The sequence below is a fragment of the Pipistrellus hanaki genome (assembly GCF_964339955.1).
Source record: "Pipistrellus hanaki genome assembly, chromosome: 3".
Lineage (NCBI taxonomy): Eukaryota > Metazoa > Chordata > Mammalia > Chiroptera > Vespertilionidae > Pipistrellus > Pipistrellus hanaki.
The window spans coordinates 114,899,542-114,917,507 of NC_140505.1; the positions used below are offsets into that span (position 1 = coordinate 114,899,542).

At 36.9% G+C, this 17,966-nt stretch overlaps 1 protein-coding gene across 2 annotated transcripts in view; it reads left to right on the plus strand.

The window, feature by feature from the left end:
- LOC311618807 (uncharacterized protein C12orf50 homolog) overlaps positions 1-15,505 on the plus strand; it is a gene marked incomplete at its 5' end in the record, with an annotated part of 29,118 nt that extends 13,613 nt beyond the window's left edge. Inside the window, 9 exons of one of the 2 annotated variants that reach the window (XM_084876431.1) lie at positions 115-192; positions 274-387; positions 2,660-2,770; positions 4,364-4,459; positions 6,001-6,117; positions 7,687-7,791; positions 8,028-8,231; positions 9,207-9,299; positions 15,318-15,505. In XM_084876431.1, coding sequence (XP_084732557.1) covers positions 115-192; positions 274-387; positions 2,660-2,770; positions 4,364-4,459; positions 6,001-6,117; positions 7,687-7,791; positions 8,028-8,231; positions 9,207-9,299; positions 15,318-15,343 — 944 coding nt within the window. In that variant the 3' untranslated portion in view covers positions 15,344-15,505. The remainder of the gene's footprint in view (positions 1-114; positions 193-273; positions 388-2,659; positions 2,771-4,363; positions 4,460-6,000; positions 6,118-7,686; positions 7,792-8,027; positions 8,232-9,206; positions 9,300-15,317) is intronic. The other variant, XM_084876432.1, reaches the window with a different exon arrangement.
- Between the last annotated feature and the right edge of the window lie 2,461 nt (positions 15,506-17,966).

The following is a 17,966-nucleotide window of genomic DNA, read 5'->3' on the forward strand; positions in this document are numbered from 1 at the left end:
CAAAATAATAACCTATCCATGAGAACGATGTTTGGGATTTTTCATTTTGGTTAAAATAAATTTTCAGATTATTTGGCTTTGGGACAATTTAATTTAAATATATATATCTTATAGATGCTTCAAGTTTATGGACAAAGACTCCTGAAGAAATTGAAGAAAAAAGAGCAATAAAGGAGATGTGTTATAAATCTGGTAAGCAATTGAACATTTGTGGATTTTCTAGTACTTGATGTGACAAATATACTAACCATTACTTTTCTTATGGGAGATTAGGTGAATACTACAGGGTTCAGACGCCTCCAGATATTTCATCGTCGAAAAGCACAGCCTCTGCACCAGAAAAAGAGTTAGAAAAACCTTTGGAAAATGGCAGTGAATTACAAGAAGGTAAGAAATTAAATGGCAGCATTTCAAGGTAATGCTTTAGAGATACTTGGTATGATAGGCTGTGAATTATTTAGGAAGATAATCTATAAAGTTAAGTGATAAATAGTACATCAAAAATGAGAGTGATAAGGAAGTTATTTTATTGTGTGACCTAAATTTAATATTAAAAAGCTGCTATTAATAGAATTAAGCTTTCCCAGAAGAGCATAAAATGAAGACTTCACGAATACATAGTGACACTATATACTAGAAACACATTATAGTACTTCTGTAAATAGTTTGCTTTTATCACTTTTTAAAATAAAAATAAGTCTCCATGTGAAAAAGGAAATTTGTGAATAGAAAGGGCAACCTAGCCCTAAAGGAGATTCATACAATGACATTAGTGACAGAACAAGGACACATTTGTTCATTGAATGAGTGCCTTCTGTGTATCAGACAATTACAGGGGTAATTTAGGCAGATAATTCCAAGGCTGTGAATTTCATGGATCTTATGCTTTGGTGAATCTGACTTTGTTATTGGTGAACATGTTTCCTTTGGCAAGATAAGAACATTGTTTTCTGGGTATAAAACCAAGAACTCGGAGAAAATCCATAGATGCCATATGTTTATATAATTTTCTTGCCACTAGGATGATCTAACAAACAAGTTTTGCAGCAGTAGGAGAGATCTGAATCATTTCCTTTCCTAAAAAAATAAAATAAATTTTTAAAAAGTTGGGAAAGTCTCCCAGGATCAAGATGAGTATAGAATAAAGATTAAAGTGCCTGTCTTGGCCCTAGCCAGTTTGGCTCAGTGGATAGAGCCTTGTCCTGTGGACCAAAGTTCCAAGTTCCTTTCTGGTCAAGGGAACTGTATCAGTTGCAGGTTTCTCCCTGGCCAAGGCTCTGGTCAGGGACATGCAAGATGCAACCAATCAATGTGCTTCTGTCACGTCTGTCTTTCCTTATCTCTTCCTCTCTCTCTCAAAATCAATGGAAAAATATCCTCAGGTGAGGATTAAAAAAATAATGACTGAATGAATGAATAATTAAATAAGTGAAAATAAAGTGTCTGTCTTGCAAACCATTTAGACACGTGACGCTAGGTGGCAGCAACACACCATCAGATGGTAGAACAACCAGCAAGAACTAGTTGAGGTAGAAGTCATCTAGGAAAGACAGGATTGCTCAGATCACAGGTGATCCAGACAAAAAGAATCCCTAAAAAACTTCCAAATAATAAAACAAAAATAAAGAAACCAAGCTAGCAAGGCATATTAAAAATGGAAGATAATAAAGACAATTATATGCACTATGGCTTTATATTATGTTTTGAGAAGCTTTTTATGCCCTTCCCTGTAGCTCAGTGTTCAGCTTCCAGACATGCCAAGATTGCAGGTTCCATCTCCGGTCAAGACACATTCAAGAAGCAACCAGTGATGCACAAAATAAGTGGAACAATAAAGCAATGTTTCTTTCTCTCTCTTAAATCAATCAGTAAAAAAAAAAAAAGAAATAAAAATCTTTTTATCTTAAAATAATTTCAGTTAATTCAGGAACACTTTTTACCCAGATTTCTCCAAATGTTAACATTTTACACATGTGATTTTCTCTTTCTCTCTGTAAATATACACATTGCTATTATTATTTTTGAATTGTTAGTAAGTTCCATACATGATGCTCATACATATATCTTACATAACTGGAGTATAAATATCAAATTCAGGAAAAATTTCCTGAATTGTTCCATCAATATCTTTTATCGCAAACTGAAGATTTTCTCCCCTGGTTTAGAATCTAATAATGTATTTCATTAGATTGTTATATTTCTTTTATTGTGCTTTTAATAGTTTATTGTAGAAGAAAATTGGACATGTAAAGGGGAATGGTGAGAATTGTTTATCACAATATAATTATCATTTTTGTCAATAGTAGAGTAATACTTTTTACTCAATTTGTTCATAATGAATAGATATAAACAAATATAACAAAACTCATATAGGAAACATTAACTAAATACATTATACACACATGATAATGCTATATTTCTTAAATTTTAAAAATTGTCATTATTAATTACCAACATAGGAAAATAAATTTGCTTGACACTTCCCTGATAATTATAAAACGTGCTTAAAATTCATGTAATTTACTGTTCATCATGTCATTATATAAACAATACTTGCATTAATTTTTAGGGTTGTTACTATCATTATGAATTCTATCATAAACTTATTTAAGCATCCAATGGTTCCTGGGATAATAATTTTTTAAATTCTTATTTCAAGGTGATGGTCTTACAGTTCCAACAAAATTTAGCCTAATTGAAAGGCACGGTGAGGTCAAAGTATCTTTGGATAGGAAACCAAGGACTGACATTGCTGCTTTTGAAAATGGAGGTGAGTTATTTTATTACTGGTTGATCCTCAATATATCTTTATATAATCAATGAGTCTGAATTTTCTCTTATAATTAATTTTGTTTCATCAAAATCATTTGCCATGTTTATTGTTGGCATTTGGTAAGCTCTTTTGAGGCCAGGAACTGCACATAATCAGTTGCCCCAGGTGAATCCCTGTAGTAGAATATCTGGCAATTGATGTGCTCCCTGTAAATATTTGTAAAATAATTGCCTTTATTATGTTTAGACAATTAAATGCGTGGGTGAATGGAGACTTGTTTATAAAATTTACATGTGATTGGAGTAATATGCTGGAACAATAAGCCAAGTTTAACAAGGTAAACTCAAACTGGGATCAACAAGGTCTTGCATTTTAACTCAAAATTGATTAAAGACCTAAAAAAATGCATTACATAGAAGAAAACAGAGGTAGTAAGCTTAATCAATGTCATCCCAGGGAATTTAATTCTAAAAATGCCTTATCTATAATAATAAAAGCATAATATGCTAATTAGACTGGACAGCTGAAAGGCCTTTTGGACATCATTCTGGATGAAGCCACTGTGGTGGGGGCTGAGGCAGAGGTGATTAGAGGTGATCTCAGGCAGGCAGGGAAGTGGTTAGGGGTGATCAGGTCAGCAGGCAGGTGATCGGTTAGGAGCCAGCAGTCCCGGATTGCAAGAGGGTGCAGGCCAGGCTGAAAGGACACCCCCACTCCCCAAATGCACAAATTTTGTTCACCAGGCCTCTAGTTAAAGATAAGGAAAAAAAGATCAAGACATTAATGGTAGATTTTATTCAATTTGGAAAAGACCTGACATGATACAGATTGTAAGGGAATAATAAATGTTTGTTGCCCACAAGATTTCAAAATGATTCAGTAACATGTGTCATCTAGCAAATAGCTAAGGTAAACCTCACATTGAATTATTATGAGTAGTATAGGAAGATAAGTATATGTGATAAGTCATTTAAAGTATTCAGACAAGTGTCTGATATATAAAAGAAAGCTCCATAAATGTTGAATATTATTATACTAGTTTTATTGATTTCTTTACAGGGCAGCTCACATTTGGGTATTTCCTTTTAAAAAGGTCACTTGAAAGATTTATTGTGTATTGAGAAAGGGTGACTTGTGTGGTGAAGCACCTGAAAATTAAGAAATATTTAATGCAACTGTGGATATTTATCCTGAAAAATAGAAGATTTTTAAGGGGAAAAAAAACCCACACCTGCATTCATATATTTGATGATATATGGAAGATAAATTATATTTACTTTATCTCTAAAGGGTAAAAAAAAAGAGGAAGTAATGATTGTTTTATGTTAAAGGCAAATTAATTGTGTTGACTATGTAAATTTTTTTGTAATTATCAATATGTAAGTGTTCATACTATGTATTTATATATACATATATTTTTATATACTATTTTAAATATGTGATATATAGTGAGATGGGGATGGCATCATTAAGAACTGTATAAAAAGAAGAGGACAAAAGAGATATTATAGAAGTGATAATCCTGTATTGAAAGGTACTTTTGTAAAGCTTTCTGCCATCATTGCCACTAACAGTAAGGTACTGTCATAGGAGGTGATTGCTACATTCCACAGAGGATCATATTTCTAGGAGTAGATGAAAAGAAAGAGAAAGAAATCACCACGTCAAAATGTTCAAACACTAAAGGTAATAAACCATTTATTATTTTAATCCATTTTAATTTGAATAGATGCGTTAAACATAAAGCTTAATTTTTGTGGAAACCAATATATAATAGGCAAAGTAATAAATAAAACTTTTCACTAAATACACTAAATTGGGGTCAAGAGTCCTGTCCCTGTCCCTAATTGTTTGAACATGGCACTTTATCTGATTAACCTGAAAAATTAGCCTGTAGGGCTACATAATTTCTAAGAATCTTGCTAGCTCTAATTGGTTCTCTTAAATCGTAGTATTAAGTCATTTTTAGTTTCTTTTTCCAACTTCAAGCACTTAGTATGACTGAATTTCCTAGAAAGTTTTGTTTCTGACCACTGTGAAGAGTTTTAATCTCATGATTACTTCCATGACTTCCTCATTTAATAATTATTACTAACTATAGTCTGTAGATAATCAAGATGTAAGATAATAAAATATACCCTCAATGTTTTATGATGCCCTTACCATGCTTATAATCTCCCAACTGGTCCTCTCTGTGGGGCAGCTCTCCCAGTCATATTACATATTCTCCATCTAAATATTAAACAACCTCATCTACTGTTTTTTTTTCTATTAATAAAATTAATAAATTTCTCAAGAATAGGAAAAGGAACTCGTAATCAAATTCAAGAATTGCTAATGGAAAATATATGTAAATCTCTCTTTCTCAGAGATGAAAACAATTTTGCTTAATCCATACAAAGAAAACAAAACACCCTTCTCAAAAAATACACTAATTACAGTAGCTATTACCCATATATGGCTGTTTAAGTTAATTAAAATGAGCCCTGGTCAGTGGTGTTCAGTAGTAAAAGAGTGGGCCCCGAGCACTGAAGGGTCATGGGTTTGATATCTGGTCCTATTGTGTTGTAGGTCCCATCCCTGGCCAGGGTGCATGCAGGAGGCAACCAATCAATGTGTCTGAATATATATATATATATCCCCTCTCCCCACTTCCTCCCTCCCTTCTACTCTTTCTAAAAATAAATGGAAAAATATCCCTGTGTGAGGATTAGCAACAGCAAGAAAAATTAAAACAAAAAACCCCAGCTCTTCAGTTGCACTAGCCATAGTCCAAGTGTTCAATATCCACAAGAGACTGGTAGTTTGGACTATTTTCTTCACTGAGGAGAGCTCTGTTGAGTAGTCCTGCTCCAAAGCATAGAACAAGTGAAAGTTGTCACACTAAAAATACTTTTGGAATCTCAATTTAAATTGGAACATTGTATGTCAAATTGATAACCTTTTGATTCTTTTGCATGGAGCTATTAAAATACTGCCACAAATATGTAATTTACATAATGAAAATAATGGCTGTATTACTGGATTTTTAATGTTTTATTAGTGACAAATTTGGGGCACTTTAGGCAGTGATTATGAATTTCAATAATGCATTCTAAAAATTAGCTTACATATGTATATTTTTAAAAGTAGTATGCCCATCATATAATGTTTGAAAAGCGAAATACCAACCGAGACACTTCTTTTACTAATACTGACATTTTATTTTTTTTAATTTGCTTTAAAAGATAACAAGGACAGTCCTCATCCAAAGCGTTCCCTAGCTACCCGACTAGCACCTACAACGCATGTATTAAATGCTACTGAGAATATCAGGTTGAAGTGCAGAGAGGACCCCTCTTCAAGTGAGAGCTCTCTTTTTGGCCTTAGATATATTTGTCTTACCATGGATTTGTCTTGCTTACTTGAAATAGAATCTTAAAAAAGGAGGGTTTAAAAATTATTCAGGATTAAGAATTAAAGGCAACATTTTTTACTAGCTTTGGCAATGAATTGTGATGTAGGTCCTAGTAAATAATATACTTTCCCACCATTTTAAGTATTAAAATTAATAGTATACTATCTTCTCAGAAGATTCATTAGTGTTGCACTTTTAAATATGGAAGGGAGAGGGATAGAGATTTAGAAACACGGATGACAGAGAAACATTAATCAGTTGCCTCCTGCACACCAGCTACTGGGGATGTGCCTGCAATCAGTCTGCAGGCTGATGCTCTCTATTCACTGAGCCAAACCAGTCAGGGCTAGTGTTACACTTTTAATGTAATCCATAGTGGAATACATTGATAGGTTTTTATTATGTTTTGAGTTATTTTTCTCGATTTGGCTTCTCCTTGCCGTTTGGTACTCTAAGCTACTTTTTGTAATACAATTAAGTTTTTCATGACTCTTCCTCTCTGTTTTCTTCCATCTTTCCCCTTATTTCATTTATTGAACCCACATATTATTCTTGGACCCCAGATAGTCACTCAGGGAACTATGATGCTTTACCCTCAAGAAGCTCAGTTTAGTGTTATTTGCTAAAAATATGGTTTCCAAAATCTAGGAACAGGAGCTTGAGAATAAGGGTGGATCATGATAATTGCACAGGAGACAGAGAATCAGTTTCATTGAAAGCCTAATGCTTAAGCTGAGGTTGAGAGCAAAAGCAAAGAGATTTATCTGTCTACTATAGAGAGCTAATGCAATCTACACAGTGCATTTGATCTGTGCATTGCTTACTTGTGACTATTCAGGATCCCTCAAAAGAGAAGTAACATAGAATGCTCCTCTCTACTAAATTATTTTAAGAGTCTCTGGAGAAATATACCTTAAAAATTTTTGGAAAATTTAGTATGCATTTAAAATGATGAAAAATTATGCAAATTAGAAGCGAATAATCTAGTATTATTAACACTTATAAATTCTGATTACTTGGTCTTGTTTTACTAAACTATCTATACACAAAACACCTTAAGATCTTAAAAGGATAAAGTAAACTTCTCTAAAAGTATTTTACATTAATCCAACTTCCTCAGAAGTCATAGTTTTGACCAAAAATGCATAAAAAGTTTTATGTTCAAAATAGCAATTCTAAAACTACTTGAAATAACATTGTAATAAGATAGACACATAATTAAGTTTGGAATGCAATTTTATGTTCTTTAAAAAGAATCCACACATTCCTTTGAAGACAAGCATTTTCCTCTGAGGAATGCTAATTATTGAACTTTTTTTCATGTATTTTCAAGATAGATTTTTTTGGGTACTTAAGAATAAATCACCCTTTGTTCTGGAAATTAAAGTATTAGGATGGTGAATTCATTTTTTCTCTTGCTTGACATGTGAATGCACAGATATGTAATTATCACCTACAGTAATTTTCAGATGAAAGCATCTTTTAAAAAACTGTAAAAATTTGTATTTCCTCTAAGTGAATGATGTCCAGCCGGTGAGAAAGCCTCATTTTAAAGGCGTGAAGAAAAGAAAATGGGTTTATGATGAACCAAAGAACTTCCCTGGCCAAGGAGTGCGGAGAGGTAGAGTGTCTCTATATTTGATAGTTCTAAATTGTAATTTGAAAATATATTAAATATCAAACAATAGTTTATACCTGAAAATCAAATTACTGTTGAGAAATATGTTATTTTAGGCGTCAACACAACTCCAATAAACTTAGTTCTTTTAGCTTGCCTTGTCTTCCATTGTTTTTAATGGGTATGAAACCAGCTCATTTTCCCCCTCACTCTCTCCCCCACCCCCCTTTCTTTTACAGCACTACAGACCCCAAATCCAAAAAATAAAACTAGTTACCACCGCAGTAGCAAAGACAGAAATGCTGAGAATGCATCCTATACCCACGTTCAGAGGGATGCTGTCAGGACTGTCTCCTTAAATGCACCTCCCTGCAGCAGGCCCACACATGGCTTCTACAATAAAGTCAACGCTAACAAGGAACCCAAACTCAATCTCTGTCCAGGTGAGGCTCTTCATTTACTGGTCTGTGGTTTGCTTTCCCATGGGATTTCCTGATGGTCCAATGAATCTTTGCTGCTACCTATTCCCCCTCTTCCTTTTCCAGGCCATCACCACCATCTGGGCAAACCAGTGAAAGGGTTTCTTCCACACGCTGGAGTGCACGTGACTTAAAGGCTGTGGGGGGAAAAAATATGTTGGTGCAGATGACTTGGCATTGAAGCTTGTGAGCGATTTGTCTCAGAGCACTGCACTCTTCCCCCTGATAGCTTTATTTCACTCTTGAGGACTGTTTTCAGATGCGTGACCTTTCCTTGTTGCACTCACTGCATTGCTCAGGGATCGTTTCAGGCCCATGCCTTGGCTTTTCTGCAGACCTTCATGATCACTTTCTGAAAGGGTTAGTTTGAGGGTTAACTGCAATATTTTCGACAAGCTCTTGTCTCTCCCACCACGCACAGATTGCTTCTGAATCATTTTATTGCAATATAGGCAAAATCATGGTATATGTCAGGAAGCACAAGGCCACAAGGGAGAAATCTTTTTTTTCTTCCTGTCTCAGACAAATTTTGTTTTTTCAAAATTGGATTTAACTTTTCTCAACCTAAAAAAGGGCCACTCAATTCCCTATAACTGCATGCTTATATTTTCCTATGTTCACAGCCTGATCAGTGGAGTTCTGAATGTTGTGTACTTTGTGAAACATGAAATTACATACTGTTTTCTCCTCTAGCTTAGTCTCAAGGGAGACAGTCTTATTTGAGGACCTGGACAGGCAATTAAAAAAAAATGTACGATGTTCATTGATAACTTAAATAGTCCTAATAAGCTCATTTTGTCCCTGATCCCTTAGTTTTGAAATGGTAATATGAATTAGAGAATAATTATATTCCTGAAATGTTTATAAATTTGAAACACTGCTAGAATATGATTTTAAAGTTATACAATATTTAACTCCAATCTTCTTTTTCTCTCTCAGATAAATATATGTCAACACCATATAATGGTTCAGCCTGGCGAAAAAGAATTCCTTTTTCAAAAGCATATTCAAAAACTCAAAAGATATATACAGGTAAAATTTTACTAATATTTAATGCATTATACAATTTTAAAATGAATGACAAGTTTTTAAGCTCAAGGAACAAATTTTAGTAAATTTAGAACAATTTTATGTATATGTGAACATAATTACTTGGAGTTTCATAGATATTTTTCTACTAGCAAATTCATTTTGCTTTGTTTTACTATGTTCTAGTTTGCCTACTTTTATGTGTTATAAAAAATCTTTTGACATATTTCTCTCTTTAGCTACAAGAATAGCAGCTGCAGGATTATATAATACTAGAGGCCCGGTACACAAAAGTTTGTGCACTGGGGGAGGTCCCCTCAGCCCAACCTAACCCCTTGCACAGTCTGGGAGCCCTCTGGGGTTGTCCTACTGATGGCTAGGGCCGGCTCTCCATGGAAAGCGGGCCTAAGCTGCAGTCTAGCTTCCTTCTGCGGGAGGCTCCTGGACTGATCAGGGAAAGGCCCCCCCCATCACCCTGCTGCTGCAGCCACTGCCAGTCATCTCAGTCACCAAGAGTTTCTTCAACATGGACTCCAGTCCCTTCACCATGAAAAAATGACCAATTTTCTTTAGGCATTTTCAAGATGTGTCTTTCATAGGATATGATATTTCTTTCCCTTCCTTCCTTCCTCCCTCCCTTCCTCCCTCAATCCCTCCCTTCTCTCTCTCTCTCTCTCTCTCTCTCTCTCTCTCTCTCTCTCTCTCTCTCTTTCTTTCTTTCTTTCTTTCTTTCTTTCTTTCTTCCTCACTTGAGGGTATTTTTCCATTGGTTTTTAGAGAGTGTGGAAGAGAAAGGAAAAGACAAAGAGGAACATCAATGTGAGAGGGACACTTCAATTGGTTGCCTCCTGTATGAGCCCTGACCTGGGCCCCAGCCAGGGAAGATCCTGCAACCTAGATACATGTCTTTGACCAGGATTGAACCAGGACCCTGCGGTCTACAGGCCTAGGCGCTAGCCACTGACCAAAACCAGCTAGGGCAGGATATGGCGTTTCTTAGCCCCTCCCGCAGCACATCTTCATTTTTTTCCTCCAGGAGTGAGGTGGAAAAACCTTAGATCACTTTCTTGGATTCTTATTACCCAAGTTGCCAAGAACACTATGAGTGGCATACTGGGAGCTTAGCCAATGAGCAGTCAGAAAAGGTGTTTCTTCTGCAGCTCATGAGCAGAAGTGGAACTGCTGGCTTGCTGTGGCTGGTAGGCCCTCTTCTCTCTAGGCCTGAGCCATCCATGGCTTGCTTCACCATGCACATAGTCCCTCCCACCCACCTGTGTGCCCAGCCTCCTCTTGAGCAGTTGTGATGTTATAGCATCCCGGACGATTTGCATATTGCCTCTCTCTCTCTCTCTCTCTCTCTCTCTCTCTATATATATATATATATATATATATATATATATATCCTGTTTCCCAGAAAATAAGACAGTATCTTATATTAATTTTTTCTCTCAAAGTTGTGCTAGATCTTATTTTCAGGAGATGTCTTACTTTCTATGCGCTAGGTCTTATTTTCGGAGGATGTCTTATTTTCAGGGAAACATGGGATATATATATATATATATATATATATGTTCTTTGTTGTACCACAAAGCAAATATATAAAACCATATTTTTGACACAAAGTATTAAAGCCCTACTCTGTTCACTATAGACAAGTATTGGCTGGTGGAGACTTAAGGCACCCCTAAGATACAGTTTCCAGGTCAGGAGATTCATAATGACTGTGGTCTCCCTTTTGTTGTGCTCTTTTCTCTGGGAAGGGGTGGCATCCTGGGAATCTCCCAGGGTAGAGGTTTATAGACCCAACCTCAGATGGTTTTTTTGCTAAAAATCTTGGTGTCTTCTCCTAGCTTATTCTGGGGCTGGCTCGGTAGGTTTGGAAAACCACACAAGGTAAAATGGTTTCAGTTTACTTTTCAGAAAATTGAACATTTCAGAAAAAGTTCTAGATAGGGAAATCCTACATCAGTAGCCTAGAACATTCAGAATCAGTAGCCTAGAACATTCAGAATCAGTAGCCTAGAACATTCAGAATCAGTAGCCTCGATCTTTTTAGAATCAGTAGCCTAGGGCTTTTCAGAATGAACTAGAACCATGGTCAGCAAACTGCGGCTCACAAGCCACATGCAGCTCTTTGGGCCCTGGTGGTGGTATGGCTCTTCCACAAAATACCATGGCCTGGGTGAGTCTATTTTGAAAGAAGTGGTGTTAGGAGAAGTTTAAGTTTAAAAAATTTGGCTCTCAAAAGAAATTTCAATGGTTATACTGTTGATATTTGGCTCTATTGACTAATGAGTTTGCTGACCACTGAACTAGAACATGTCCAGACTAGAAGCTGTCCCCTTTCCAAAGTAAATAGCTAGGATCTTCTAAAGCAGTATTTCTTTAAACTCCTTTGAGTGCAGTTATGACACAGTACGCAGACTTGCATGTACATGTATGTACTGGAGTCAATTGTTTTTCCTTTTTCCCATTTCATCCCCAAACGCATTGTATTGCAAGAAAATTCTGTTGCAGCACAATTTAATTGACTGTATTTTCTTGTGTCGGTTTTTCCATATGATAGCTCTTAATTTTAGGGGGAAGAAAGTGAAAAGTTAGTGGAAATCCTGGATAAAACCACAGATTGTTAAGTCACACATTTTACTCCCATGTTTTTCTTGTGGGTGGGAATTATTTGAAGTATTAAGGGTTGTACTTTTCACCCATGCACCTTCCTAGTAACTGTTCTTTGATTCCAGTAGCCTTCTCCATCCCATCCCAGATAGTTAAACATGAATTGCAGAAGGATTTTGGAGGTGGGTAGGATGACTTTAGAGACCATGAAACATGCACCACCCATGCACAGCAGAGGAAAGGGAATGTGATGGGATGTGAACTGACGAAACCACTTTTTCTTTCAACCCTGGAGAAGCAGCAGGAGACTAGATACAATGCAATGTTGGTACCTTGAAGTTGTCCCAGAAGCTCCTTACACTATCTTCGTATTTTTTAATTCTTTTTTCTTTTCTGGTTGGGTGTTTTTTGCTTCTACATATTTCAAATCTTTGACTTGATTTTTGCAATCATCTAGTCTGCTGTTGGATCTCTGAATGTTATTCTTTATTTCATTCAGTGTATGCTTAATTTCTAGTTGGTCCTTTTTTCATAGCCTCAAGGATCTCACTAAATTTATTGGAGGTTTCTAGAAAATTCTTGAAAAACCTTATAACCGTGGTTTTGAATTCTATATCCAATAGTTTGCTTTCCTCCATTTCTTTCATTTGTGATCTGCTTCTTTGTCTCCACATTTTGGCTGCTTTCCTGTGTTGGTAGAGTGGCTTTGTGTGCTAGATGTCCTATAGGGCCCAGTGGCTCAGCCTCCCCAGTTACCTGAAGTGGACACTCTTAGTGCACTCCTTTGTGGGCTATAAGTACAATCTTGTTGTTGTTAGCCTTGATTGTTATTGGTATCACTGGGAGGAATTGACCTCCAGGCCAATTGGCTGTAAGAATCAGCTGTGTCTATGATGTGAGAACTTCTGTGCTGGAGACACCCTTATGGGGCAAGACTTGCTTCAGTGGGACTTTGGTGCTCACTGAGTCTTCGCCCTGAGTGCCCTGTATGGATCTGAGGAATTGTAATCTGGATGGTCCCACTCTGACCATTGGGTACACTGGCTCTTGGATCTCCAAGGAGGTGTAAATTTAGCCTTTGCTTGAAGCCACCCAGCAAGAGCTATGGAGAGATCTGCATATTCCTCTTCTTTGTTTTGGGTTTAGAGGTGTTCAGATGAGGCTCAGATGTGAAGCAATGCAAGATGCTGTGGAGCCTTGGGCCTTGTTTTGGATATTATGGGTCTCTCTGACTAAACTTCAGTTTGATAAGTAAGTTTAGATTTCAAATGACCAGGCCATTCATATGCAAAAGCATCTGCACACAGCTTGGGTGGGATGGGGTCTCAGGTAATCAACAGGGTGAAGCAAACAGCTATGGCTGATCCTCAGCCCCACTTTAAGAGGCCCCGGGTCTCAGTGTCCCATGGTAATTTCTGCAAGGACCTCTAAGAGAAGGCTGCCCTCATGTTCCAGGCCGATGCCAGACAGTCCAGTTTCTCCTTGTATGAGGCTGGGTCCCCAGAGTCTTGCCCAGAACTGGAGTTCAGAGCAGTCAAGAGTTTGTGTCTCTCTCCTGATTGAGAAAGACAACCACGTCCTCAGTTGCCAGCCCTTTCTGAGCGTGCATGCCTCTGTAACTCTGTCTTTTACTTCCACACCTCCTCTGAATTTCAGTATCCTTTTCTCTTTCCTTCTAGTTGTAGAATTTTCACAATCTGCTTTCCTGTGGTTCTGGATGGTGTCCATTTTGTCTTTTAGTTGTAGTTTTGAAGTGGTTGTACAAGGCAGAAATTTCAGCATAGTTTACCTATGCCGCTATCTTGGTTTCCACAAAGTTAGTTTTCTTATTTACCCAAGCTTTTTTTTTTATATATATATATATATTTTATTGATTTTCCACAGAGAGGAAGGGAGAGGGATAGAGAGCTAGAAACATCGATAAGAGAGAAACATCGACCAGCTGCCTCCTGCACACCCCCTACTGGGGATGTGCCCACAACCAATGTACATTCCCTTGACCGGAATCGAACCTGGGACCCTTCAGTCCATAGACCAATGCTCTATCCACTGAGCCAAACTGGTTTCAGCTTACCCAAGCTTTTTTTTAAAATATGTTTTATTGATTTTTCACAGAGAGGAAGGGAGAAAGATAGAGAGCTAGAAACGTCAATGAGAGAGAAACATTGACCAGCTGCCTCTCGCACACCCCCTACTGGGGATGTGCCCGCAACCCAGATGCATGCCCTTGACCGGAATCGAACCTGGGACCTTCCAGTCCGCAGACCGACGCTCTACCGCTGAGCCAAACCGGTTTCAGCATACCCAAGCTTTTGACTAGGGAAGTTGTGAGCCCTAAATTCTTATGTGTTCAAGTTGTTTTCATCACCAGAATAAGAGATAGGAAGATTAGCTTGTGTTTCCTTAGCTGCACCTCCTGCTAGGACACAGAGGAGTGATTTCAGCATTTCCCAGTGGGCAGATAGAGGACTGCTGGAAACAAGAAGCAGAACATACCAGCTGCCACTAGTCTATTCTTTTAAAAAATATCTGTGTGCCAAGGCCACAGAAATATAAATGGGCAAGACGATCCTTTTGGGGGAAATGTCATTGGCTGCTATGAAGATAATGCAATAGGAGAGGAAATGTGTGTTAGGAATTGAGGAAAGTTGCTGAAGCCAATTAGAGGTGTCTTTCTCATTGCTAACCTTCCTTGAGGCCACATGTCCTTTTTGATAGAGACACAGTTGGTATAACTGAAGATACTAACTCCAAAGGATGGATCATTCATCCTGCTCATTCTGGCTGCTTCATGTTGCAGCCTTAACCTATATAATAAAAGCCTAATATGCTAAGTGTTTGGTTGACTGGTCAGCCTTTCAACCAATCAAAGCATAATATGCTAATGATATGTTAAGACCACTCAACCACTTGATATGATGTTCACTGATCAACAGAGGGAAGACAGTTGACTGGTAGGTTAGCTTGCTGCTGGGATCCAGCTGATTAAGACTGAGCAAGATGGGCCGGACATGCCCTGGAGCCCTACTATAGTCCCTTCCTGGCCACTATTGTACCCTTTCACAATCCGGGACCCCTTTGGGGATGTCAGCGAGCCAGTTTTGGCCCGATCTTGCAGGCCAGGCTGAGGGACCCCACTGGTGTGTGAATTTGTGCATCAGGCTTCTAGTACATAATATTTTTTCTATTCTTTCCCAGTCCTCCATCCAAATTCAAAACACTGTGAAATTCAGAAAGAAGTGGAATTAGTTTGAATGGCATTCAGACAATTTATGAATTGCAACAATAGCTTAGTTTTTATTTTGTGTTTACATTTATGGTAATTAGCAAAAGATATGCAGAATGTCTATAAGTTAAAGAATGCTGGAAAAAAAATAATTGAAATTTTTTTTTGTGTTTTACTAGAGCCAAGAAGAAATGGGAGCAAGTAAACCTGGAGGTTGAGAGAAGAGAAAAATGAAAAAGAGAAAAGTCCCAGATATCATTTGATTTATAATCAAAAATGAAAATTCAAAGAATGAGATATTCAAGTACTCCCTTCTGTATACTGGGTAGCCAAAGATGATAAATGCAAATTCTGAAAATAAGATGCAGGAAGTACATTGTACTCTTTCACAACTGATAAAAATGCAAATTGCAATCAGCTGCCTGCGTATTTATATAGGTCTGGAACTCATTTGATGCATTGCCACAACATTTAATAAAATTTAAAAGTTTGACAATTAAAATCATTCTTTAATTGTAAACTAAGTTAGATTGAACAGATTGAGGAGTAAATTTGTGCCTTTGATGTCTGTTTTGTAATATTCTTTATGGGAGAAACCTCACATTTTCTTTCTTTACCTAGATTTTAAGCTTGGCCTTCAGCTATAATAACAGATATATAGTGTAAACAAATTCAATGAAGTCCCAGGGTAACAATTGGGTAATGAGTTTGTTAGAGGAATTCTGATAGAAATACACTTTGATGTGCTATAGAAAGAGACGTATTGTTTATCATGCAGGGCAGTGGCTGAACAATGTTTTTAATTGGCAACTACAAAATCTATTGCTATGTGCTACATTTATTGCTGAAAAATAAACTTTTTTCTCATTATGAAAACAAAAATTATATGATCATATTGAAGTAAAGGACTTGAGAAAGGGGGAAAAAACTGAATTAATAACCTGGTGTCCCAAAAGTTTTTGTGAGGTATTTGAGGCTTTTATAACTCTAGGAGTACAAATTTGAGAGATATCATTTGAAAACATATTTCCATTTCATTTTTTTTTTTATTGATTCTTTACAGAGAGGAAGAGAGAGGGATAGAGAGCTAGAAACATCGATGAGAAAGAAACATAGACCAGCTGCCTCTTGCACACCCCCTACCAGGGATGTGCCTGTAACCAATGCACATGCCCCCGACCGGAATCTAATCTGGGACCTTTCAGTCTGCAGACCGACGCTCTATCCACTGAGCCAAACCGGTACCAGCCGTATTTCCATTTCTTTTATACTTGTTTAGAATTGTGTACCTTTAATAATTTTTTATGTAATTTAAAATTTTTCATCTGCAGAGTGACTGAAATAAAAAAAAAATGTGTTCTTCACAAAATAAACTGATGAACAAAATAGATCCAGAGACATAGAAGCATGGAACAGACTGTAGAATCTTAGAGTGAAGGTGAGGGTGGGTGAGTGGGTGGGAAGAGATAAACCAAAGTACTTATATGCGTATATGCATAACCCATGGGCACAGACAATAGGGTGGTGATGTAGGCTTTGGGGGAACGGGGGCATGCTGGAAGGGGTGAATGGGATGGAAAATGAAATGTACATAATACTTTCAACAATAAAGATTAAAAAATAAAAATTTGTTCTTCAAACTTAAAAACAAATATGAAAGCAATATAAGTAATTAATTACTCAAATGATAGTTTTGTAAGTTTGTAACTTTTATGCTTCTGAGTTTATTAAAGCTCAGAATTTCACTAAAACTTGGGACACCCTGTATTTTTTAAAAAATATATATTTTATTGATTTTTTACAGAGAGGAAGGGAGAGATATAGAGAGCTAGAAATGTCGATGAGAGAGAAACATCGGCCAGCTGCCTCTTGCATACCCGCCACCAGGGATGTGCCCACAACCAATGTACGTGCCCTTGACCGGAATCAAACCTGGGACCTTTCAGTCCGCAGACCGACGCTCTACCGCTGAGCCAAACCCATTTCGGCAGGACACCCTGTATTTTTATTTACATGCATCTTATGGTTTTTAGTAGCCTTTTGTTCAATATTATTGGGAAGTTGATATCAGGGTTCTTAGAAATATCTTTAAAAACATTTTATAAGGTGTGATTCCAGTTGTGGATTAATAAATGTTAGTTTCTGACTTCTAATGGTGCTCTGTTACCCACTTGAGGATATAATCATTTTGTTTTCACAAACAGAGTAAATGTAAATTAACACTCTGCCAGCAAAATAGCTTGGTTTGACAGACCTGAGAGGGATATAAGAGCTGAGTTGAAAAGCTATCTAGAAGGAGCTTCAGAGGAAACATCCTATAATTTCACTTAAGAAGCAGATTGTGTCCTTCCAAAGCTTCAACTAGTGATGAAGAAGGAAGGGTTCTAAGAAGACAATTCAAGATGTCTTTCTTGAAGCACAGATTCTCAGTGTGTATCTTTATTACATCCAAAATGCTGAAAAATCAATAATGAGAAAAATTTGAAGGAGAGCTTGAATGTTATCCTTTCCAATGTGTACATGTATTACTCCTGAATAAGTGGAAATCTTTTTAATGAAAATCTTTGTCTAAAGAACCAAGTATATGATGGAATTAACCAACTCTGCTTTTACTGTGAGTTTTGGAAAATAAAATTAGTTTAAGTGGGGTAAACTATTATAGAAACCAAAAAGAAAAAAGATAGCAAACCTTATCTAAAATATGAGTAGAGGTTGATAGAGATAAGTGAACAACCAAAAAATATAGTAACCCAGCAAGAAGCTCTCCTTGCTTATTCGTGAATATAAATTGGTGCATTTATGATATCAGTGGTGGGCAGCTGCTTTTC